At 35.7% G+C, this 27,380-nt stretch overlaps 1 protein-coding gene across 2 annotated transcripts in view; it reads left to right on the forward strand.

Annotated features, from left to right (window-relative positions):
* SOX6 (SRY-box transcription factor 6) overlaps positions 1-27,380 on the forward strand; it is a 239,648-nt gene that overhangs the window by 78,074 nt on the left and 134,194 nt on the right. For both annotated transcript variants that reach the window (XM_027737189.2, XM_027737190.2), the window contains exons 5-6: positions 21,945-22,117; positions 25,646-25,714. In XM_027737189.2, the coding sequence (XP_027592990.1) occupies positions 21,945-22,117; positions 25,646-25,714 (242 nt within the window). The remainder of the gene's footprint in view (positions 1-21,944; positions 22,118-25,645; positions 25,715-27,380) is intronic.

The raw sequence follows: 27,380 nt of genomic DNA on the forward strand, positions 1-27,380 counted from the left end.
GTAGCCCTGATCAACACTATAGTCTGAATTTGCAGTAATTATTTTTCAGTATAATTGCTGAAAATTCTTTCTCATGAAGTCCAAGGGTATATAGCAGTCTGCCTCATAAATATGTATAAATAAATATATATAAGTCTTATATCACAGAGACACTCAGAGGTTTTTAATTATGTCACTTTGTATGGCTATAGACATTTCAAAGCTCTCCTTTGTGCTCTCAGTTATAAACGTATTTTATTTCTTTTGAAGTCTGTGTGATATACATACTAGCAATTAAAAACCCAGCTCGGGCTTTGAGACACAAGGTCTTCTTAATTAAAACTCAAACAAAAGCTACAAGCAGAAGCCCCACTATATGATTAAGGTCTAAAATGTTATGATACATTAGAATCATTGTTAACTGCTAGGATTTAAAAAATCAATACACAGGGAAAAGGATCAACTGGTTCCAATTAGTGAAACCAATGAAAACATCCAACAGAATAGCACAACCCAGAACCCCTACACCCAAATCCTTAAGAAATTGGTCCTGATTAGAAATATACCACAGGCTATAAAGGTTTCTTGAATTTATTGCCATGATCCAATGAAGTGATATGTTTAGCTTTGTGTTGTAGCTCTCCAAATCAGAGTGATGCTTTTGTTTTGCCATTACTCCAGTCATTAGCACTTTGTGTAACATGACACAAAGGCTACATTTCCAGGTCTAAACTGACCTTCTAAATTTGAATGACTGAATATTTCATAAGCACTTTCAACAGTTAATGTTTGCATGCACTTTAGCCTGATTTGCTTGAAGAACGTAATGGATTCCAAAATAAAAATATTTTGGTTAAGCTTACCAAGCCCCATTGTATATATTTGTTATGATCAAGGTACCAACACAATTAGTTTGACTAATCACCAGTGTGAAATAGATTAAACTGTGCTGTCTTATGTCTTAACTTTTTTTGATTTGAAATATGGTTCTTCAGATTCTGGATTTAAAAAGACATACCCCCAAACCATACAGACAGAGGATAGTTCTGTGGAAGGGAGTGGGACTGCTCACTGTACATAGTGCTGTTATTTAAATTATGTGCATGTAAATCTCAGAAGGATAGAAGCTGTATTTATCACATCAAAAAAACCCCAAACATTTTTTGTTGCTCTAGTCTTTTAGTCAGAGGGTTGTATTTCAGTGGCACCTATCATGATCATGCCTGCTTCTAATGTTAAAAGTTAATGACTATTACCATTTCTAGTTCTTAAAACTCCACAACTATAAATTACATTGTAATCAACCTTTCACATAAATCAAGTTCTCTACATTGTTGAGTATATTTTATAAAAAATAATAACCAGGATGCATGCCGTTTATTTCCAGGCACATAATGAATTTTATACTTACTGCAACCACATATATCTATATATTTTTTACCCTGTTAGTGTATATTTCTAAGCTTAACAATTCAGGGCTAAAAGTATGAACTCTGTACTACACTGAAATCAGTATGAGAGCTCGCTTATATGCTGGGTTCTGTGGAACTGTGTCCCAAATAGTGTAGTAAGAAATAATATCAACTGTTCGTGAGAAAAAGGAATAAGATGGATAACGATGTTAATATACTGCAATATATTTATTTGGCACATTAGTACAGACTGCCTTCTGGAATTTGATCCATTCTTCATTTTTACAAATAGTGACAAGAAAATGTACGGTATTAAAATGTGTTTATTTTCAGATGCCTTCTAATCTATTTTAGCAGAAAAAGGGTTGCTTATAAACTAAAAATTACAAGTGGGTTTTCTTCAAAAATATGCCATTTTCTTCTGTTGGTAGGTTGTTTTGTTAGTGTATATATATGTATATATTCATTATACCAGTTATTGTTTTGTTTAATAAATACAGAGTCTTTATCTGTAGTAGAAAGGTTTCTGTGTTGAAGTATGTGTCACTACCTGGAACTTACCCCTTTCTCTTCAGATAGTGGATGTCAGTGACAAGTTTCCTTTTGACTCAAATCCCACCTTAGTCACCAACGAAGCTTCTTACCTTTAGCAAAATAAAACTCCTACTGAAGACAAATATACGACTTCTTACTAAAAAGCAAATGCATATGTAGGAGTTTGCACTGTTAAAACAAGAGTGGAAGCTCCATTTCTCGTGTTTCATCACACTGCAGTGCTTTTGGCTTTTTGTTGCTGTAGATATATAAAGTCAAATTCTAACAAATTGATGAATGTCAGCATTTATCTAGAAAAATACATATAGGCATAGTTATGAAAAGACTGAAATTTTCTGATCAATTTGGATTCTGGGGAGACCTCTACATGTACTTTATCAGTCTTTTGTTACAGGTATTTCATATTAAGGAAAACTTTAAGTGTCAAATACAAAGAACATACTGTCCTGCAGCATTCTCTCTCTGTGGATACTGAGCAACCTGAGGAAGCGTGTAACCAAAGGACAAACATACAGTAATATTTCTTCAGTGTACTCTTCCAATTTCCCACAGAATATGATTAATTGCCTTCTTGATTCAGAGGTGGTACATTCGGGTTTAATGACCCTTGTTAGAATTATCATCTATGAACATGTCCAATCACTTTTGAGCCCTTTAACAGACAGCTGTGAAGTCTGTGGGGATAAGCTCAGCAGTTAGCAATATGCTGTATATTTGAACTTAGCACCTTGTAGATGTCCCCTAGATCTTGTATTACAGTGAATAGGGACTGGCTGTTCCCTGTTCATCTTCTCTGTTGCACTACACTCAGTTGTCTCTTCTCTGGGTGGAAAAGTAAAAATGTATTTATTTATTCCTTATATGAAAACTGTTCTGCACTTTGGCCACTATCCTCCACATTCTTTGCAGTTAATTTGGTAAGAAACCTCTTGCACAAAATATCGCTATTCTGAACAGCATCAAACTTTGGCACTGATTAATGAGAACCTTTGTGGCAATCCTTTTCACTTCAGTTGATTTTAAACTCCCTTTCTGAATAGAAAGTCCTGTCTTGAAGTGAGATCTTGATGTGTGGGTATTGCATGGTAATGAGGTTATCCTGATGATATCAAAGATACCAGTGTTTTGTTTTTTTTTCTTTTTTAAGAAATAGGTAAAAATATCTTACTGGGAACTTGACAAACTGTGGACCCAGAGGCAAGTCAGAAATGTCATCTGTAAAACTCGAGGGACATACCATTAGGACTGAGAAAAAATGAAGTAGGAGCACGTTTAGTAAACTCACGTGCAACTGAGAGCAGCAGGAACATAATGTGCAACCTGACACAGCTAGTGCCTCAAAAGCCTAAGCTCAGTGAGGAATAGAAGATGAAATACAAGGAAGGTTGTCCTTGTCCCCTCTAAACAAATTGACCTTTCAGAAGAGGTTAACTATCAGTGTTTTTTTCAAGATATCTTGATTTGTTTTATTGTGTCACCTCACTTCAGATCTGACCAATGACATCTGACAGTTTTCTGCCTGAGGGCAGATCTAGCCAAACTGGGCTCATTTTCCTTGTTTTCACCTCCTCCTGCCAACAGGAAAGTGATTTCAGGCTAATCACGATCCCCTTGCTCCAATCAGGTCATTCACGATACTGCCCCCTTACATGGTGAGTGAATTGGTCTCAATTCACTATGTCCCTTCTGTCTCTCCCTCAAATATTTATGTTGGATTAAAGTAAATAATGTATCTCTTTTCCACTCTCTACAATTTTATTTTTTGTTCTAGCATGATTTTCCAATAGAGAAAATTTTCAAAAACCTTATAAAAATGAGTCCCATCAATTAATATGAATATATGAATTCTAAAGAAAATTGAGAGAGATGCATTGAAACAGTTTCCATAGAAATTTGTCTGAAGAGAGGAAATAGTAATCTATTAAAGACATAGCCTGCCCTGATCCTATGAGTTCATCATAGGTATTAACTTCTGTGATAATAAAATTAATAGATTTATATGCAGGCAGCTTGATCAGAACTGGTTCTTTGTCATTAGCTCTCAACACTGAAAACCTATTATTATGAACATATCTTTCTTACCCTTTTTTCTTTAAATTACTGTTAGCGTAACCCACATATGCTAATATTTACCTTAGTCTGTATTGATATAAATCCACAAAGTTTAGTATTAGACATATTGTCATAAATGTTGTTTAAGAGTTATTCAAGATTAACCTGAGACCTGTTTGGTAGCTGCTTAAAATTTGTTGCCCCATAGATAGCAGTAATGACAGGCTAACACACATGTTGGGAATGAATCCTCATATCTATTAAGATTTGTTTGAGCAGGTTTCCATCACAACAGGTGCACAATTACTTTATGAGTAAAATATTATCAGCCTTCCAAATTAGCCAGGGCAAAATGCAAGTTGTCTGATTAAATAATCAAACCCAATACTTAAAATGCACTTGATTTCCACAGGAATTTTAAGATGCTAAGTCCCAGTCTATCAGTGAAACTGTGATTGTTTGCAGCATACAAGTAGCAGCTTGTAGAGTATCCTGTTTGGTATGTTTTACATAATTCACCCCACATTACACAAGAAAAAAAACACTGAAAAAGCATATAATAACAGGGTTTACTTCTAGTCAAACAATTTTAATTGACCAATGAAGGTATTATACTGTGCATTAAAATCAGAAAAAAATTGAACCTCTAATGGAAAATAGTTTGAAAGTGTTCTGCATTCAGTTAGGAGGCACATCAGTTTAGAAATACAAAACCCCCTGTTCTTTTTAAAATAATTTAGTTTATGAAGGGGGAGGGACTAAAGGAAAATCCTCTGAATCTGAAGTGCAACTTACAGTGTGGAGATCACATATGCCACCAGTTATTGAATAGCTCAGTAAACACAGTGACTCAGAGACCTAAGAAATGAGTGAAGTCTGAAACAGTAGGTTCACCATGAATGGAAAACTTAGAAGTACAGCTGTCAGGCACAGATTATGTACAGGTAACTGTTTGTTTTCATATCTGACTCTGTTTGTCAGTCAAGGAATGCTATGAATCAGGAGATGAGATCTCAAATACAAAACCACGAAGTCAGAGACAGCATCTGGAGTGGCTCCAAGCCACAAAAATTAGGGAAGAAGCACAGAGGGAACAAAAACTCTAAATGCTTGCATGGATTCTGCCTCTATATACATTGAATTTAAATAATTGTGTTGATACATCAGTAATAATAATTGCTGATAAAAATTATAGTCCTTATTTTGGGCAGCAATATGTTTTACTAAATGTGAAATTAAATGCAATTTGTATTAATTAGGGATAATATGAAAGTATGTAAGTGGTTGACATTTCCGACATTTTTAAACGTACTACTATGTGTGAAGATAGATCTTTTGCATTTGTTTTGACTTGGAAATACTCTAGATTGATATATGCCCCTAATGTGTTCTGTTGACATAAGATCCCAGTTCTAACCCCTGAGATCAGAAAATTATTTATAGTTAAGGTTCACTGTACTTGGAAATTTAATTATGGGATTTGATCTTTGATGTAACTGTTTAGTAGACAATGTAGTTCTCTCTGGAAGAGAGAGCTGTTAATATGCAGGCGGTGTACTCAAGTTGCAGGATTTAAGAAGTCAGTGTAGTGTATACAGATATTTTATTAGGTTTGTGCAATTAAGTTTTTCTAAATGTGGGAAAACTTACAGACTTCAAGTCTTGATTGGCAACATCAAAAGAATACAAACAGGTTTACTAAGGAAGGTAAAGAGAATGAAATGGGCATAGCTATTCTGTGGTTTGTTTTTTTTTTTTCAGATTCCTTAAGAATCAGAGATTTCCTTTTAATTTGAAACTGAAAGAAGGTTTTTACCTTTGCTGCTTTCCTCTGGTGACAGGACCCATTTGCCTACATATTGTTGAGATTCTGTAACAGTCACAGGATGACTGTGGAAGTTCTTTTAGGGGCTGTAGTGAATAGAGGATTCCTACTTCAGGATGTATTAATAACTTAATTAACCCTCATCTATTTTGTTGTTGTTTTCTTCACCTTCCAAGATTCTATAGTATAATTTTGGGTCAATCAGACTTCAGCCAAAGATAAGGTGCCCACTTCTTAAGCATAAGGATTTTTCTAAAAAAAATACTTAATCCTATCAGGGTGTGGTCTGCCGCTTTTCAAGATAACAGTGATTGACAAAGGCACTTTAGGCCTCTCTGCATACTCTCAGATAGCATATCCCACCATCAGACAGGTATCAACACTTGGTGCTAAGAGCTGGCCACAGTGAGAATTCTCCCTCTGCTGACATGGAAAAAAACATAGTCAGTCTCCACACATAGCTAAAGTTTAGTTAAATTAATAGATAGGTGAGGCTCTTTCACTATTCCTCTTCTTGTTCCCTTCCATGTGTACTGAGATAAAAAACACCAAGAAAACTCTTTTTTGTATTATTGTTACAACAACTGAAAAAGTCTGTGGTGATCAGCAGCAAATCACCTTTGACAAAATACAGGCGTTAATGACTCATCAGGAGAATCTGCTATAAGAAATTTACATTATGACAGCTATGTCTGTGTAAAATGTTTGAATGCATTAAACACATAGAATCAATATGGAGTTCAAGTCTGGAAGTGAAGGAAAACTGAAGATCTATGTAACGTGAATGAATGTTCAACTTGTTTTAATGAAGTAGTCTCCATGAAGGACAAAAGTGTTCTACCAGTAGGCTCACTCCCAACACTTGCAGCATGACTGGATCTGGCTCTGAGCAACCTGGTCTAGTGGAAGGTGTCCCTGCTCATGGCAGAGGGGTTGGAACTAGAGGGTCTTTAAGGTTCCTCCCAACCCAACCCTTTCTATGATCTGTAAAAAGAGAGCTCTTCACTTATCACTTATCACCCTACAGACCAGCTGGCATCACCACTGCCAGAGCTAAGACTTCGGCTCCTGTTCAACATTATAACATTTACAGACTCAGTTTCTGTGATAGTTATTAATAACCTCTGAGTTGTGTAATTTTTTTTTTTTTTACAACAAAACTAATGTGTTCTTTTTCACTGGAATTCTGAAAGAGTTCATTTTCTGTGGTTCAAGAACTCACGATGTATGATATTTGTTTAATGGTCTTGACTGACTGCTAGAAGCTAGGAAATGGTTAAAAGATAGTGTGAGAAGCAGAAAGTTAATTGGTAAACTAGGTAGTGTTTTTGTCATCTCTACCTATTCAGGCTTTACCAGAAGTGCTTTTTTTTTGTCACTGTTAGCCATGTCATAGCAGGTGCAGACTTGTAAAATTGGTTAAACAACTGAGGAAGTCCCTCCTAAACTAATTTATACCTAAAGCAATACTGAGTTCCTGACTTAGTAAAAATATATATTTTTTTACATAAGGAAAGAAATGTGAAAGAGTGTGTGTGAGGGTTGCCATATAAATGCATTTTAATGCATTGTCTTTATGTTCATCCATTCTCTTATATAAGCTGGTTATCTTATACAGACTTCTGTCTGCATATGTTGAGTTCATGATACAGTTGAAACTGCAAGCTTAGCTTTACTGTAAGGTGCTGAGGTCCCCTAAATGCAGAACACAAGATGCAGAAATGCAGGTACACAAGAGCAGAAAAATCTCATCTTTGCTATGGGATATCCAGCCAATAATGGAAGAGCTCCTAGGAGGAATTTGAAAATTTTTAAGTGAATGCAGTCCATGCCACTTAGAAGTTACAAAAGTACTACTGAGTTCTAGAAAGTGATATCTAAATATCTCATGTCCAACAGCAGTCCTTCAACAATATTTCTATTTATCTTTACGTTTCTCTTTATTGTGATACCCTGAAATTATTGTGATAGCAAAATGTATTGATGGTTGTACTTTAGAAGTTACTGTAAGTATGCAGTCCAAAACTTTTTTTTGTTCTAAGTTTGTTACCTGTGGGAAACTCAAAGTGACCAACTTTAGGTTTTGACTGAAACATGTCAGCCCTAAGCCTAGGGTGTATACACTGTCACACAGATCCAGGTTCTCATGTTCACTTGCTAGTGTTTCACATCAGAAAAGTGAATGAAACTACTTCTATGTTAAGGAAAGACAGTTGGTTGACCCATAGGTATGAATTTCCATACTGGGGAAACAAATCTTAAAAAAAAAAATCATCAAGTACTGTATCTGAAAGGCCAAAGTTCCTGCAAAAGTACTCAGAGCAAAAATGGGAAGGAGATCTTTGGCATAAAGGAGAGAAAACAGTCAAACACCCATTTGACCTCAGGAGGAATCACAAATGGACACACAGGAATGAGGAAGAACAGGAAAAACATATACTTTCACACTAATATTATCTCCACCTCTATTTACAGTTCCAGGGACTTCCAGACTCTGATGGGGTTTGTGTATCTTGAATCAGACAAATAGATGGCTCTTCCTTGTTCCAAATACTTGACCAGTCTGCCCTTGAACCTACATAAGACTTAGAACCAGAAGCATCTTTTAGGAAGGTATTCCATGGCTCTAATGTCCATTATATGAAGAACTATCTCGGGGTCAGATTAATTGAAAACTTCTAAGGTGGTGTTATATGATTCAGACACATCTATCTCATTTTTTAAAATAGTGTAAGATATCTGAGTCAATGGGTGCTAGATGCTTCACATGTTTTTGAAAACATGGCCATAGGTATATCTGCAACAGTAAGGATCCCAAATCTCTTTAAAAACCTGGCCCAGAGACACCTAAATCTGAGAAACCCCTTGTAAAAATACACGAGATCTTTGCAGATGCAGACAGATTGAAATATTGATGTTTATTTAAAATTAATAGAGAGGAAATAACCACAAAATACATTGATTAAGTTAAAAATTATTTTGCAGTCACAATTAGCCTTCCTGTAAGTTAATATTATCTCAGCATCACAGTAACAGTGAAGAGGCTTCTGAGAAACACATCAGAAATTTTGCATTGAGTTGCAATAGGTATGTTCTTCCAGATATAACTCTTTTATTTTTTTAATGGGACATCTAAAAAGGAAGATGATTAACTTTTAACACCAATTGAGAATTGTCTCTATAGAAATATGTTTTCCCTGCTCTTGCTTTTTCTTCCTTTGTGTTTTTAGTTCTAGTGTCTTGTTATGAAAGAAAAATAATGCCAAAATTGTGGTTGCTGTAGAAATAAAGTAATGAAAATGCAACCTGGACAGTGTTCTATTGTCTTAAGGAAAGAGAAACATTTAAAGGATACTGATTTCTTAAATGTATCCCTGGTCTATTTATAATATATTGAATTAGAATGCTGTTATAGCAGAATTCAAAACCTCTTGGTGTTTCCTATACACTCCCAGTGCTTCAAGGTTTCTTGTGAACCATCATAACACTGTGCTTAAAGTTTGCTAAATTCGGGCCTTTGAATATTGGATTATATTAAGTCTTTTGAACAGATAGTGTTTATGTTTTCTTTCTGAATGATCCTGTTTGAATAGTAGAATACCTATGAAAGCACAACCAAATAACATGATACCACTCTGGTTTAGGACTGTGAAGAACTTAATTACCAAAGACTCTGTAGCAAAGGGCTGTGTTAAATGTTTTGGTTTGTGATCAACTAGGTATACAAATAAATTGAATTAAGAAAATTTCTAACTGTACTTTCAGTTGCCTCTGAGAACCATCTGGCTAAACACACTCATGCTTGTGGTTAGAGCATAATTGTACCAGAACAATCTTAGAATATGTGTGGAACTTCAGTCTGCAAATGTAGGCCACCCCCTTTGTGCTCTGGTTAATGTGATTTAGGAGGTTTTTCTGCAGTCAGAAAACTTGTCTGATAATTTTGTAGCATATTTAAGGGAGCACAGCAAGCTGGTCATAGAATTCTAATTTGTTCTGGAATGCATTTTTTCCCGATTAATTATTTATTTATAAAACAAACCTTGAGGGAAAACCAGCACAGTTTACTTGTTTGTTTTGTGTTTCTCATACCCGTACAGTGAGGTGGTGGTTATTTCAAAAGGCATAAGATAATTTATATTTGTAGCATTAATACGCTCTGCTGAATCGGTGTTACAGATTGGTAGGTTGTGGGCAGCAGATAAGTAGCACTTTCAATTTATAACGCTTTGATTAGGAACTAAATTTAAAATAATATTCAGATTTACAAGCCTGAAGCTGCCAATTTTGACCACCTAATGCCATTATTAATGAACATATCAATGGACCTGTTTCAAAGCCCTCTGAAATAAGTGTAAATCCTTCAACTGACTTCTGTGGGCACATTCTAAATGTATAAAATGTTGTTGCTTTTCCATACATATCAAAGGCTTTTGACTAAATTGTCTCTTCTCGGATGAGGTAGGAAGTTTCTTCTTTACAGCTTCTATGATAGACAGGCTATGCTAATGTCCTTGTTTTGCAATAAACTTTGCTTCTTCATTACTTATCACCAGAGGCAATAAAAATCTTCAGAGGCAAATATAAGTTTTTCATTGATATACTTGTTTGTATTTGTAAGACATGAAAGATGAACATGTAATTAAGATCAAAATTAAAATTTATATTTAAAGTATATAAATCTTGCAGTACTAATACTCCTCATATTTATATTTAGACATTTCTGAGTGGTGTAGCTAATAATTACTAACTAAAAACTCATGGAAGTAACTTATTTAACAAGATATAAAAAGTAACTGCAAGACATCAGAAGTCAGAGTACATTTCACAGGGGCACATCTCCTCTCCTGTGTATATTGTGCATTCTGGATGCAGTTGAAGTAATGCATTTGGGTTACAATTTTCAGTAGAGGAAAAGAGGCAAGATTCCTGGAGTGTTTTGGTTTAGGATCCTCAGTGTTGGCTTTAAGGCAGATGAACTCAAATAATTGAATCCTAACATGTAAATTGATCAGCCTTTTAATAAGAAAGCTGCAGTGGCACCAGTGGAAAGGATCTCTTCCCTTCTTGCACACAGAGAAAAGAATTAATTCCTATCTTTGTTAGTGCAGACCTTCCTGGCACACAGGTGGTCAGCTCAGTGTAAGACACTGCAGTGTCTTCCTTAGAACTAGATTAGCCCCACAGGAAGATACAGTGATGAGGCAGTTTTTTCCACCTGATTTGCGTGTGTCCTACTGCAGGAGGACACATAAAAGCTGCATGAACTTCAACTGTCACCTTTTCTTACTATCAGCCATGTAGACTTTATAATGTGAAGTATTCCTCACTATTGAAAGAGAAGAATCACGTTATTTCTGCAAATACTTTGACAAAAAGCAGAGAAAGAGTTTTAAACCCTCCTTTTCTGTAGCTTGGCTTTTAGAATGTATAACTTAATTAAAATGTATAATTCTTTTTCTCCTTTCATTATTAATCCATATTTTAGACAATGGAGTAGACTGAAAAAGAAACAAACAAAAGCTTCTTTGACATCATGAACTTTTTAATGAGAGACAAATAATCAGCTAAAGAAATCACAAGTAACTATGACTCCTGTTAGGTAGGGAAATTAGTGTCATCTGCTTCATATGAACTATACTAATCAAATGAGATATGAAACTAACTTCCTCTAAACTCAGCTTCCTTCAAGTCACTTTTATGCACATACATATACAATTCTCTTTCCAGAATAAGATTAGACAGAACAGACTTTCACTTCATCCCTGTGATTGAAGATACAAGTTTTAATTGGAGAGCTCTTCCTTCCAAACAAGTGCTTTTTTGCACTTGCACGGGAAGAAATACTAGTTTTAAAAGAATGAAAAATTGTGTAGATCACTTGGAATTCTATCATGTTTACAAAATGAAAAAATAAGATTAATGGCACCCAGAAATCACTTGTTAAGTTAAAATCGAATATGGAAACAAAATTACTTTTATTCAGCTGTGTGCTGTTAGGAAAGAACAATCAATGAAATGGAGCAATTTCAAAATCAGTCCTGAATTCTCCAATTACATTTTTTTCTTCGGCAGACTCCCAATCTTTTCGTGCTAGTTAATAAGATCCTACTTATTCCAGGCTGTTATCAATTGTGATTCTCAACATTGTAATTCCAAAGAAGACACTACCTATGATTGTATATAAGCAAAAGAAAATCTCATTTCACGGCTTAAAGAGGATGTTACAAAGAGTATCTTACTTATACCTTTTACTGCAATGTTTTATACGAATATTAGAAGTGGGTTAGCATTCATATATCAGACTATCCATTGGTCCACATCAAGGCAGAGGTGCAAAAATTCACTTAGAACTAAAATATTTTTTCTTCTTTTCTGGAAATGAAAGTTAGGGATTTTTTATTCAATTCAAACATCTAAAATATTGCTTAATTTAATTGAGATATAGCAAAACTACTAATGCAGAAGAACTTAATTCAGCAAACTTTAGGAATCAGAAGCAAAAAGTAAATTTTTAAAGAATTATCCAGCAAACAAAATAATGTTTAGGACAAAATTTCATTGTGTAGGATTCCTCTGAAGCTGATGTGAAAGGCTGGGCAGTATTTCTCTGTGTAAGCACTTCATTTTCAGTTTTACATCTATAGATTCACATTAAGCTATGAACAGCTCATGGAAAGAGTTTATTAAGAAAGTGCATTTAAAAGGTCTAATACTAAGTACCCAGGTTTTTTATGTAAATGATGCTGTCAGGACAAAGCAGTCTCAGATCTAAAACTGGGATGATGCTACAGAATATACATATATATAGACTTCTTTACTAACATTTCTACCTACCTAATATGGTAGTTTTCTAGAAACTGAGTTGAGTGTTTTTGGACTTCTATTCAACGTGTCTGCTATTAGTCCTCTGACAACTACAAAATTCAGCCAAAGATGATGAGAGAATTCATGTGTTTTGGATCAGGTTCAGAGATAAAATAATAGGGAAGGTGAAAAACTGGCTTCACTTACTATTCACAGGAACATGGAGATCAGTTCTCATGCCATTGTAAATACAGGGTATTTCAATAGAAGTCTTTGATCTACGTGTATGTGTAAATAATGTGAAGAGAGAATTAGACTTGCTGATTTGTTAATTCCAGTGTAATAAAGAAGAAATAAACAGTGAAGCTCATCATTGCTGAGGGACTTGATTTTTCTGATATTAATATTTGTGTCCCATTATCAGAAGGAAAAACTTTGGATATCTCCATTTTGTTATGAGACTTCTGTTTTATTACAAGACAACTTAAATCATTGCAGGACTATTGGACTGAAATTAGTTTTACAGCCCTTGCAAATGAGAAAACTTTAAGGATTTAACTTTCAAACCCTGTTTATGACTTCCTCATCTCCTTGAGGAAGACATAATATTGACCTGCTATTGTTGTTTGTGTTTAATGTGCGTTCTCTGATAGGGAAAATGAAACCAATCTTGTGCTTTTTAATTCACAGTATTAATGTCCACAAAAAAAGCTGATAAACATCATCTATGCAGGGATGTTTGCAGAGAGAAGGTTCTGATCTTGAAACTTTATTCCTACTGTGACATTTAAGTATTTCTGCTACCCTTATTAGCACAGTTCCTGGCATCTCAGTGTGCTTTTTTTACAGCAGAGGAACTGCTGTATAATTATGTGATGGTTAGATCTTTTTTTTTTCCTTGTTTTGTTTGTTTGTTTGTTTGTTTTCTTGTTTGTTCAGGATTTTTTTGTTTATAATTTCTTTTTATTTTCAATACATTTTCTATCCTTTGGATTTTTTTTTTTTAATATACTATTTCTGTCTGTTGTATGGCCCACAAACACATTTTGGAATCTTTACTGCTGCTGTCCTCAGCATAACATCCTCCTCTCCATCTCGCTCCATGACCTAGGGAAGTATCATCTGTATTTAAATGGGAAAAACTGTAACAGAAGGTTAGGATGTTTTGTCAGCTCTCAAGTCTGGAATGAGTACCTTAAATGTATGGACCAACTTTTCTCTCACTTGTAATTTTTTTTTTACTTTAAAGCATAGGAATTGAGCATTAGAATCAATAATAATATTAATAATATGAATTTTGCTCTCCATATAACACTACCGTGTTAATTTTATTTTGATGTGCTATGCCCTGGGAACAGTATTCTCAGTTAACAAAACAAAACTACTCATTTTTCTCTTTACCTCATATTTTAGTGTTTGTAACACTGTACAGATAACTCTTAGCCTGTGGCCTCTGCTATATGATTATATTCTAATGCAGCAAGAATATTTTGACTGTGAGTTTTTAGTTGAAATGTATAATATGTCTTTCTCCATTTATATCCAGCAATATCACGTTTTTCCTACATAGTCTAAACAGCTTGTATTGAGTATATATGACAAATTTCGAAACCCACTGAAAGAACTAAAGCATTCTCACTCTACTTGCTGCTGAAAAACCCTACAAATAATTTATTCAAAAAATCGTCATCTTTCTTCCATGTGCACGTGTATGAATTAACAGTTAATATGTACTTCTAGTATTATCTAGAATGTAAAGTTACAAGTTCTTCTGGATTCAAGAGTAATTCTAAGAAATGAGCTGAAGTGGTTTTTTATCTATTTTTTAATTTTTTTTTTAAAATAGAATACAATAGTAAAATAGAATTGTATATAATGAGATAGCAACTAAATCTCTAAGCATAATTAAAGTCCTCCAAGGCTTATTTCAGATAGAGTTCTTATTTTCACGTGTGTGAAAGAAAGTAAGGAGTCCAAGAGATTTGTTGGAATTCTGCTTTTTGCTGGGCACTGATTTGGAGGAGGGGGAGGTTGAAGCTCTGGCTAACATCGCATTCTTTCCTACATTCCTGGCGTGGGTTACATTTTAGAACTCAACTGTAGATTCATCACATCGCTAAAAACGGTGCAAAGTTTCACTGTGCTGCTCCATGAGCTGACCAGGCACTTCTCAATCCAAACCTTTGCCTAGCAGGTTGCTTTGACAGTTGTGGAGCTGCTTGGGAGTAACTTGTGAACAGTTTCTGTTGATCCAGTCACTTCAGTATTTTTCTTTAGAGTGTATTGTCTTTGATTACTATAGACATTCTTGTGACTTACTTCTTCTTAATGCAGAGTAAACGGTTCTGTGATTTGTGAAGTCTGAAGAAAGGATAAATCCTTCAAATTCTTTTGAGAAGGGAAAAAGCCAACAGATCATGACACTTGAAGTGGTTGAATAGGGTTCAGTTGAACATGAACATTCAGAGGTGCCTGTGAAGGCAATTATGCCCAGGGACTCCTGACTCTGTTCCAGCTCAATGTCAGGAAGAGATCTGGGTGTGCATCACTCTTCTGAATGTGTAGGGCCTCCCCTGGTTAGGCAAGAAGTGTGTGTGTGTGGACTGGATGAAAGACTTGGTATGATCCAAACTAAAGGGTGATGGGTGCAGGACCCTGATGTTTGCTGTGAAACCTGCCAGTAGCTCAGCTTGCACAGGGCCAAGGAGGTGGCTGTGGGGATGGAGGAGAACAAGCCCTACTGCTGTGGGTCCCTGCCCTCTCCTTCACCTGTCTGTGGGCACAATGACATGGGAAAATGAAGGGTTAGTATGGCCTCACTGAGTTGATTTCATATTCACTCAGCTACCTGCAATTTTACAGCCAATCTAAGAAGGACAGTCTGGACTACAATAAGTATAGGATTGTATTAAAAGTCTGCTGTTTTGTAATTCATATGAGTTTCAAATTGCTCCCACCTAAGAAGCTGTTTCAACATCTCAGGTTTAGTATATGTGAAACTAGGATAAAACCTGTGGATTATCAGTAAAACATTTTCATCCTTCTCATAAACATAGCTACTTTAACCTGTTTTTTGTTTTTCAAAATCTGACAAACAGATTTTTCTCCCCAGAACATTTTTAGTAGTTCTTAATCTTAATTCCCATTACTGTTCATGGATGTGTGATAATAAAATTTCTGTGCTCAAAGCTTAAAATGTAGAATCATTTTGAGACATAAGGGAGAGGAGGGATCTCACACCTTCCCAGGAGAAGCTATCTGGTGTGGTTTGCATGCTGGACGTGTTTGCTGTTCTGCCTTCTGCACTGGGATGCTACAAAGCACAATGGAAGCATTTATGAAACTTTTTATTGACTAAGAACGGGACAGTAGCATATGGGAACATCAACAATTGCTAACTGATCATGAAATAAAGAAATTCCAGTATTCTAGTGTTATAAAAAGAAAGGGGAAAAAAAAGTCATTCAGAACTTAGTCATATTGGTTCAGCTGTTGTAACCAAAGACTGATAAGATAATAGAGGTCTTTGTGGCTGTTTTCTACTGAAATGCTTTATCTTTATGATACACTTGGGGCCCTTTAGAGTGGAAGCTTTTTAAACTGCTGCTGGAGTTAGAACTCAAATTAGATGCTGTTGCAATGGCAAGGGGGCTCCTTAGTCAGGCAGCCCTCACAAAGTGACTTTTATCTCCGAAGCCCTTCCATTAGATTGTTACTTTCTTCTGTTTTTCCTGTTTATTTTTGTTGACTTTTGCTGCCCTCTTTTGTGGCATTTAAAAGGTGACCCAATCAAAAAAGGGTAAATGCTAAATGCTGGACAGAGCCTGTGAAGTAGAGACATCACAGCCCATCTGATGTGTGCTGCAGACTGCCGTGTTAGACAGAATGGTTTAACCAGGTTATCTCTGGGCAGCTAAGATCAAATACACTTTCTTTTATGTCCAGCATTGTGTTTTTGCTTTCTTTTCAAACAATGTCCATAAAATAATAAAAACTGCCTTCAACCTAACAGAGAAATTGAGTCATAAAGGCTTTTTTTTTCTTTAAAAAAAAAAAAGCTGAAATTGCTTAACTTGATTCAAAATCATTTTTGATTGTTGGTTGAATTGCTTTGGATGATGATACTTTGGAACTGCAGTTATGTGATTTAAAGCCCTGCTTAGTTTCTGGCAAAGTCCATGCTTCTTTCTTGCATTACTGTCTCCTGATTTCATAAAAGTCACACTATGTGTTTGTTCTAGAAACATAACAGGAGTAATCATTTGTGATTTATTAATTTGTATTTCCTGTAAGTGTATGGAGCAAAAGTTAGTTTAGATGCAGTGCATAAACAAGGATGATATTTGTCATGCTTTACACTAATCACAGAATTCAAGAGAACCAATAATACTTTGCAGCTGTGTAGAGATTCCATGCAAGGATCGCAAAGCACTTCAGAAACATTAACTAACCAGGCATAAAAACCTCTGATTGGTAGTGTTTTAGATTGTGTACATGTTGGGAAACTAAGGCAAGCACATTCAAGAACCCACAGTAATTTCATGTCACAGCTAAGAATCCTACTTCGGCAAGCTATGGTTCATGCTTATAAAATTTTTGGCTTATTTATGACTGCAGTATTTTGTCCTTTATTCATTTGATAGAATATGTGGTTTTATCTAGTTTTCTTTTCCTGAGTGTCAAAGAGATCAGTCTAAATTATACTATGTAAACCTAGAAGTCTATTTTTTGTTATTTCTGCTTCTTTTTTTTCTTACCAGCAGTTATTACTCTGTTACTCTGCCTCTCTCTCGTGACAGCTTGCCACAAGGACAGTACAAAATTTAACATTGAAAAGCCTCCAGCATTTGCTGACAGGCAGCTACATTTGTGTATAGACTGAATATGTAGTAAGAGGTAATAGGAGTGTTGTAAGGTGGTAAACCAGTGACTGATAGAGAAACTATAGTTATATATCTATATCTAGAGATTACTAGATTTTTAACCTTTTTTTCTTACAAATCATCCTGCATTTTAAGATATATAATGCTCTTTTTATTACTTTATGTACCAGAAATCATGTAGTATTCTAATTAGTTTTAAAAGGTAGGGTTTTGCCAGAAGCAGAATTCTTTCTAAATGTAATTTTAGACCACAAGTTGAACTCTTCTCTCTTTTTCAGCAGATTTATAGCTACTTTTTATTTTCTCACTCCTGGTTAGATTGACCTATGACCAGAATTTCTCAAAAGTTCTCTTTGATGCCATAGTTCTCTTCAATCTGACCATTTTATCTCAATTTGTGCTGAAATCCAAAATAAAAGATAAAACAATAAGCACACAAGGAAAAAAATATTACTACAACCAAGTTATTTTTCAGCTAATGATTATTATTGCAAAAAACTATCAAAAATGATAACAATTTTTTCTGAACTTTTGATGAGACTGTCACATTTTCATTTTAAAATGAAGCCCTTAAACACTATCAGCTTCACACCAACACTCAAATTTTTAAATACTGCTGGTAAGGGGAGTCAATGGATCAAATTCAGTAGATCTGAAGTCACTGAAATAAAGGCCCCTAAGAAAAATGTGTCAATTTTAAAGGTCTTTCCTAACTGAAGACCATTTTGTGATAGAGCCAAAGGTTAATAAAATCAGTAGTGAATGTAGCAATTTTACAGATAAGCTATTCACAACAAGTGTAGTTACTTGAATAAAAAGCTAATTCAGTTCTAAAATGCCACATGCAGTAGCAGTGAATAGCTGCTTTTAGGTGCTTTCTGGAGGAGGATAAAATACAGAATCACAGCACTCTTCTTTTCCAGCATCCCTGGCTGCCTGTAAATTGCTGTGAATGGGACTGTAGGCTGACAGGCTCTATTAAGACAAACTGCCTTTCTCATCGGAGAGATAAAATAAATCAGGTGTTTAGTCAAATTAAAATACTTCAGATGGAGCAGGCCCTGGGGAGCACTGATCCACCTGACAAATCTGAGAGAAACTCAAGACAGATGTGTTTTGGGGATAAGGAAGACCCCATGGAAAAAATGTACTGCTGTCTTTGGAGTAAGAGAATAGGATTAGAACAGAGAGCGAGCTGTGGTATATAATATTTTATGGAAGCTGGCATATTTACTGTTTATTTTTTACTAAGCTTTTTGTTTTATCTGTTTTTATGGCAAATATATTTTACAGAGAGCTGTATTTTTATTTTATTTATAGTTATTTTTAGTCAAAAAGATATTTTAGCAGAAGTTTATTTACTGGTAATGAGTTTAGGAATCTCACTGCTTGCTGAAGTAAGTGGATGCAAAACAGATGATGACGGCACACCGCTACTGATGACCTCTCTTGGCCCAGCCAGATCAGCTCAATCTGGTCTGCATTCCAAGCAAGTTGGTTTTTATTGGTATTTAAACTGTAAAATAATGGTTGGGATTTTCCACTGTAAAATTAAATTATACCTCCCCCCAAACTGTTCATACAAGAACATTCTCATCTTATGCTTGTTCTTGTCTTGAGCAGTGCTGGGTTAAGTGTCTTGAAGCTTCATGGAGGTCTCGTTATTTTCCAGGAGCACAGTGTACATTTTGTGGTCATCAGTTCTATTTTGTTGTTGGATTACATAGCACAGTACAAATTAAAGAGCAGAGTACTTTAAATGGGGTCATGTATTTCAGATGTGTTTCTCTGAGGGGAAAAAGGAAAGAAAAACAATTACTATGAATTCCTGAATAAGAACAGTTACTTCTGCCTGCTGTTGTAAACAAAAAAAAAAAATCAGAGAAAAAAAGAAAAAAATAAATGACCCTATACATTTGTGGTAACTATATCAAATGGTTCTAAGCAATCATAACAGAACAACTGTATGTTGTAGCCTTAGCAGACACTCTTTGTGGTAGCTTTCTACTCATGTTATGAAGCAAGTACGAGCTGTACAGAATAATATGGAAATGGAGTGGGAGATTAATATCTGCTTTGGGTGTGTAAAATATTTTATGACTGTAAGCTCAGGGGCCTGCATTACAATGCCAAAGCTGCCTGACAGATGTGAAAGTCTCAAGCTGTCATTTCCCAGGTGGCAGTGGAGGGCAATAAGTATCATTTGAGGCAGCAGGTTGCTTCCCATTGGCTTTCTAAAATAGGTGGAGTGGTTGATCTCTTCTAGTCACAATGAGCAAGGGAGTTTTTCTTTGGCAGAACAGTTTTTTAGCCATGAAAATGAATTTCAGTATACAATAGCACATTCAAACCCACTTAAATAACCTTTGGACCATCGTGAAAAATCTTCAAGACCGAATAACAGAGTTTAGGAGGGTTAAGGTAAGTTTATATTGAAGTTGCAGATAATTGAACAGATGTCAGCAGCGTGGAGCTCAATACATGATAATGGATACTGGCAAGGCAGTACCTTAAGTGCAGGCATTTTCGTGGCCACATACCTGCCCAAGCTTGCTTTCAAAAATCTTTTGTTGTTGTTTTTTTTTTTTTTGAAAGAGCTTTTTGCACAGAATGCTTTTATTGCTTCAATTGTGTACATCACACTAAGGTTTTGCAATGAGTTTGTCTGAATAGTAGAGTACCCTTCAGCTTCAACTTCATGCATCCATCATACTTCTTGTAAGGAAATCACTAACCCTTTCTAAAATTTCTACCACAACAGGAGTTATACATTTTTCCTCTTTTGGAGACCTGTGTTACATGCATACTGAATGAAGATTAGGCATTAGAGGGTACTGAAACATCAGGTTGTTGGAAACTCTCAAAACTAAGATAGTTAATAATGGATAAGAAATTGAATATTTTCATGACTTGTTGCTAAATGCAATTACTAAATGTACAGAAAACCAGGTACCTTTTGTTTCTGTGAGTCTGCTTAAGCCATGTAGTTTCTTTTTTTCCTCATAAAGCAATTATAGCCAGAGGTTTTCTTGTATGCTGCCTTTGCAAGTGAAATTCTCTGTAAGAATCATACTGGTCCCATCATAGCACAGTGTAAGTAGTAGAGAATCTTGGGTTTGTCACCTGCTTGGCAGAAGTCTGTTTTGTCTTTCCTCTCCTTATGAAACCTGTCAACCTCTTTCTTCTCTGCCCTAAAAGATATCTGTCTTCCTTCTGGGAAGAAGGTGGAGTCATAATTTTGGTGACAGTTTCTCCACTCTCTCCCAGGTCTTGTTCCTCACACATTTTCTTCCTCTTCAAAAGTCCTGTGACTTTTTTATCACAGTCCTCCATTGTGAATTGAGAAAAGGAAGTTTGCAAATATCCTCTCTTTTGTGCCACTTCTCATGTAATTGTGGCAGATTACAGACCTGAGTAGTTCTTGATTTGGTTTTCTTCTCCAACTCTCAGTTCTCCTGCACAACATAAAATTCCTTTATTTATCCCACTTGCAACTGTAAAATTCTTTCAGATCCTCTTCCAATATTCCTGAACTGCTATCTTACTGTAATTATATTACCTCTTATAGACAGCTGTGGATCTGAGATGCTCACACAAGAAAATGCAGTGTATGGCTCAAATACAGGAATTGACATTGCTGTTTCTGACAGAGTAATAAGTTTATACATAAGATGTGATATTTTCAGATTGACTTGCAAAAGGACCCTGTACTCTCTACTTATGAGACCCATGCAATTTACCCATAAACAGACCATTAAGCATCATTAGTGCAAAGAATAAATGTACCGTAGTTTCATATTAATTAAGTGCTCTCTGTGGAGTAAACTTTGAAAGTTAAATGAAAATTTTTAAGCCATTTTCTCAGGTTAGCCATTTCTCTTGGGGACAAGTAAAGCTCATTCTTAATACACGTTCCACAACCAAGGCTTACATTTACCTAAATGACCTACCAGATATATGGGTGTTTTAGAGAAATGATCAATAAACTATTAAACTACTTCTCCCACCAAACAGCATCTTTTAAATTATGTTTTTACAATTTGTACATACTTGGGGTAAAAACAAAAAAAAATATAAAGTGAAGGAAAATTATGTCTAATAAACTCTGAATGTATTTATCACAGTAGACAGGTTTAGATGGAAAAGATATAGGGATTTGTACAAACTGTATCATTAATTACTGTTGTCAGGAAAAAAAGGAAATGCTCTATATCTTTTCTGCTCCAATTTCTGTTGCATCCTCCCCTGCTCAGAGCACAGCAAAGCTATGTGTTAGATTCTTTTGAGATTTATTAGTAGAATATATATTCAAGCTGCTGTTTGAAATAATAATGTTGGTGAATCAGCCATTTATTGTTTTTTTTTTAATAAATATTGCTTTGTAACTATTGTCTATCTCGTATTTACAGTATATCTTTCTTGCTCATTTAGGTACACCAGAAAGCCTGGCAGAAAAAGAGCGACAGCTCTCTACTATGATCACCCAGCTGATCAGCTTACGGGAGCAGCTCCTGGCTGCCCATGATGAACAGAAAAAGCTGGCAGCCTCACAAATTGAAAAACAACGGCAGCAAATGGACCTTGCTCGCCAACAGCAAGAACAGGTGAGGCTCCAAGTAAGAAACCTGTGAAAATGCTTCCTGCAGAATGCTTATCAAAAACACTGTTCTGCTTGGTGTTTCCTTTCATGTTTTTTTGGTAAAAGAGCTTAAATATTCTCAGAAGTTAGGTTTGGTTTTTTTTCCAGAAAGAGGAAATATATAGGATCCTGAGAAAAAAAAAAGCGGGGGTGGAGGGGGATATTAAAATAATTTCTTTCCTAGAAAAAAGATTAATTTGTTACATTTCACAGTTCTTATTTCTTGCACTGATGCAATTTTGAGAATTACAAATAAGCCAGACTATAACTGTTATTTAACTCTTTCTCATTTTGACAAGACAATAATTAAACAAAAAGCCTTAAACATCCTCAAGCCTTCAAATATCTTCTGCAAGTAAGGTTTGATTTGTTTGCTCAGATTGTGAAGGGTTTGTATTTTTCTTTTTGTCTTTTTTGTTATTGTTTTTTGCTTGTTTGTTTTAAAAATGCAGTTGTCCAAAGAGCTGTCCTTTTCTCATTGAACGAAAGTGCAACAACAGTGATCCCACACACTAGTCCCCTAGGCATTAGATCAGATTGATCCAAATTAATGTGTGGTTTTTAGGAATCTGACATTATTACTAGAATTATCTTTTCAGTTAAATATATTTTATAGGATATATACAGCAATATATGCTCTGTTGATTTTAATGAGTTGTGACGTCTGGTATTTTATGTGCTTGGGTATTTGCCCACATGTAGGAATATGGACTCATCCCCTAATGGAAAATAACATAAAGGAACACTGTAAAAAATCAGAAGTTAGAATGTCATTTAGCCATCTAGAGATGACACAGTAATTAACTATTGACACTTGTGAATAAGCTAGCACAAATTAATCTTGACACATTTGCAGACGAGTGATATCTTACAGTGAACACTTTGTAATTATATTTCAAAATGAAAATTAAATGACACTTAAAACTAGGTTGTCATGCTCAATGAAGCGAGCATGTAGCTCAACCGATAGGCAAATAAAATTCAGAATTTGAGCCACATGGTGCTTGTGTACCCTACTTTACTGTGTCAAGCCTATACATCAAGCCGATGCTATGGTAATTGCGTCGCGGGGTCCTGGGTGCATTTTCTATCACAGCACTGCTCCATCTTAGAGGAACCACTGAGATTAGATGCTTCGCGGTATATTCCTTGTTTTCATCAGGAAATGCCCATTCAAACGGTGCTACATTGTACATACAGGTACAAAAAGCTGCTCCCAAGGAGTCAGAACTCCAGCAGATCAGTGCCTTTGCACATGTAAACCAATATCTCCTCCTTGCCTTGGCTATAGCTTACCACGTTAAGCTGCAGCCAGGTTGCCAGCAGTTCCAGACGATTCTGGACATAGGGTACTGTGTACCTGTGAAAAAGCAACACAGCACTAAGAGGCAATGGCCTGTGATGTAGCTCCATGCTCTGTCTGATTTCAATGTGAAATGACAAGTAACTCTTTACTGAAACTGCACATTGTGATCACCTTTTGCCTTCTCTGAGATTTTAGCAGCAGGGGCAATGTGGACGTAAATCTGAGACCTTATCTTTAGTTATAAACACTACACTTCTAATATGGAATCACACAATTGGTGTGTTACTCATTAAAAATAGTAACTCCAGCTCTCACACACGTTTTAAATATTCTATACAGCACTGTTACCATTGTTGTTTTACCAAGCAGAGAGACTACTGCTGACCAGGGTACTGACGACATATACCTGAGGTCCTAGGACCTGCCCCTGGGCTACCCGGGGCCGTGGACTGCTAGCTCTGTTTGAATTACCTTTCTCACTTGCACACAAGATTCCGCTCCTTCAGTCATCACTCACCATATATTATTTGCTTGGCTGGGAGGTTCATCCAGAAATATTTGAACACCAGGCTTCTAAAAGGAGTTTAAGCCCTGTTATAAGCATCAGTGTAGTGGCCTTTGAGAGTTGCTTGACTTTTTGTGCAGCACTTTGCCGTGATCCAGCCCCAGAATCATGTAGACCTTAATTTGTCTCCTTGAGGCCATGTGAAAGACTTTAAATATGTACGAATTTTGTGTTGGTTTCTTATACAAAAGTGATTTTTAACTGAAAAAAAAATACAGCTAAAGTGAATATAAGTGAAAAATATTACAGCTATTTCCAGGTGATAGAATGAGACTAAGGAAGTGACAGCCTTGGTCTCTCTGCGTGCACAATTACAAGCTGTTAATATGTGACTGCAAATTCCTTATGAGTTAATCTGAACAGTTTTCACTAAAACTATGTGATTGTTTATTTCCAAACCAACTTTGCTACATTTCTCTAATTTTTTTATCATAAAAACATTTTACTTAGCTTTCTCTGTTTATAACAGAGTAAGTGTACTCAGAAGATATTGGAGAAGGAGACAGGGAGGGATTTTGCAAAAACCAAAACAGTGGATTTGAGTGACCAAATGACTTTTGTCACCAACTTCTTGGTGTTTTACATGATTCCTCTGCTCTAGATAAATATTTATAGGAGGGGAAATTATACTCAAGAAAGGAAGGTAGCAGAAGTGCTGAGGCTGGGATTTCCAGGAAACACAAATCTTGTCCTCATTTCAGTCTGCTGCACAGTTACCCTTCTAAATCAGAAGTTCCAGTTGTTCCCCCAGCTCCCTGTGGCTCCTCCCTTGTGTCTGCCGTCCACATCACCCACTGCAGGGAGCAGCTCTGTGGTCTGAGGGCAGGATCCTATTTCCCTTCTGCTTTAGCATGATCATTCTGAATGATTTGTGGGAATCAGGGAGGTAGAAGTGGTCTCTGTGGCAAATTCTCTGTCACCAGTCTCTTAGTGTTCCCCGCCCTGAACAGGGGGGAATCTCCCAAATGAGGGTAACAATATCTACATATTTCATAGGATTATGTTGAGGATGAGTTACTGAGCACCATGTACTGCTTTCACACAGAATAAGGCTCTGCTTCCCTAAGCAGTTCCAAGGATGATTTTGGAGATTTACAAGTGAAGTAATGTACTGCTCATAGTGAATGGAGAAGCTTACCCTAGGAGCTTGTGCTGAATATGAAACATTTATAAATACTAGCTAAGACTTCAGTTCAGCAAAGCAGGAAAATGTATGTTTAACCTTAAGCACCTGCGTAATCCCATCCCCATTCAGAAAAGCACCTAATTTTAAGCACGTGTTTCATTCCCATTGTAGCTAACAGTAATGCATCATAGTCAAAGATCACCACAGGCTTATATGCTTTGTTGAATAGTGAGGAAATTATTCACAGGCACATAAATAAACCTGTTTTTCTGTGCTTTGCAGAGTTAAGGCCTCAGTGCTTAAAATACATATTTCTTACTGGCTAACTAGATTTTTATGTTGAATTTAAATTTCTCTCTAAAATATCCCTCATCTAAGAAAAAATTATATGCTTAATAAAATATAATAAAGAATAACAAATATGATGTTTTTTGCTCAATAGTATTGAAGTTTCAATATTGCTGTTTTAATTTTATGGAAATTTTATTTCTAATAGATTGCAAGACAACAGCAGCAACTTCTGCAACAGCAGCACAAAATCAATCTACTGCAGCAGCAAATTCAGGTCAGTGTATTTTATTGCTCTCTTCTGATTATACTTAAATTCCATTTATGGAGAGGGAAGGGTCTAAAATAAAGCAGCCACATGCTTTATTAACAAACCTCAGTAAAGATGCTCTTTATGGGAGCTCTTCATGTCTTAGAAAATTATTGTCAAACATCTTTTTGGTGCAAAGATCTTTAATAGGCAGAGTTTTCTTCTGAAAGTTATGAACTATTTTTAAATCTCATCATCTGGTCATAATTCTGAAATCTGCAATCAGTTTGACTTGTATTGTGTGAAGTAGAAGCAGAATCTCAACCATTGTTTATGGAATTCCTTGTTCTACAAAGGCAAAAGTGAGACATTAGAACAGTACTAAGTCCTTGGGACCAGTCTGCTTATGTACAAAGACCCACAGGTATATGTCTTCCATGTGCAATTTGGAGTAATTGCACCCTCTTGGATCTGGAAATATTCTGGAGATATTTAATTATCTGTACTTGTACTCAGAACCTGGTTTTATTTTGTGCAGGTATATGTGGGTAGGTAGTGACATGGATGTAGAAGCATTGTTGACATGTGACTATATTACCTTATCGGCTTCCTACTTGGAAAGCATTTCCATGGACCTGTTCATTGATTTAAATATTTCAGTTTGGTCTGACAGATGATTGTGCTGCCAGTCATTTCTTATAAGCTTGGGCTATCCATTTTTTTTCCTTAATTAGCTGATTGCTATGTCACTAGGTGCCAAAACTGAAATTTTTCTTTCCCTCATCCCAAAGGAATGCTTGTAAAAGCTTTTGAAAATGTTGTAATGCAGTTTCAGTTACATTTTTAAGGAGTTTATTTAGCAAAAATAAGTGTGTTAATACCTCATATGAGACACACAATTGAACTTTAAAGTACCTTTATTGGTTTTGCCTATTAGAAGACTGTTTATATTAGGTGTACATCAAGGGTGGAAGAGACATAAGAATTGCGAAAGGAAAAAATACAACATCTACTCTATGTGTTATTTGCAAATCTGGCCTCAGAAAACAAAGAATAATGTCAAAAAAATCTTTACTTGGCATAAAAGCTGAGACTGAAACCTAACTGAGTCTACAAAACAGAAGAGTTATTTTCATGAGAAATTTCTAATTTTTAAAATTCCTTTAAAAATTAGGACCCCGAAAGAGGAATAATGACCAGGTAATTTTTGTTTCTGTTTGGAGAATGTGGGTATATTTTACTGGGAAGTATGTGCTCTGTAGTAAAAAGTTCAAAGGTACTTTATGTTTCAGTTCAGTCAGTACTTTCCAGTAGCTTTACCCTTCCACTGTCTCCAGGGAAATGCAGTCTTAGAATAGGTTGCAAGTTTATTTTAGAATAGTTTATGTGTTCATTTTCTCATTCACTTCCAACTTTCCTCTTACACAGTGTTGAAGCCTCCACAAGTTTTCCTTCCCATCCCTTCCTAGATGTATACGTGAAGAACTGTTTCAATGTTTATTCTGTTTGTGTGAGCAAAATTATTTCTTGGTGGTCCTTCCCTGTATTTGTTTCAAATTTCCTGCAAATATAAGGTATTCTTATGTCATAGCTTCTCAGTAGTTTGGCCTCTTTATTTGTCTATGATCTTTATAGTTACATGAGTCTAATCAGGGTATTTGAGGCAGTGAGGACCGTTTCTGTTCCCAGCTGT

This window comes from Pipra filicauda, unplaced genomic scaffold, assembly GCF_003945595.2.
Source record: "Pipra filicauda isolate LSUMZ 115617 unplaced genomic scaffold, ASM394559v2 scaffold26_size5592650_pilon, whole genome shotgun sequence".
In the NCBI taxonomy this organism is placed as follows: Eukaryota; Metazoa; Chordata; class Aves; order Passeriformes; family Pipridae; genus Pipra; species Pipra filicauda.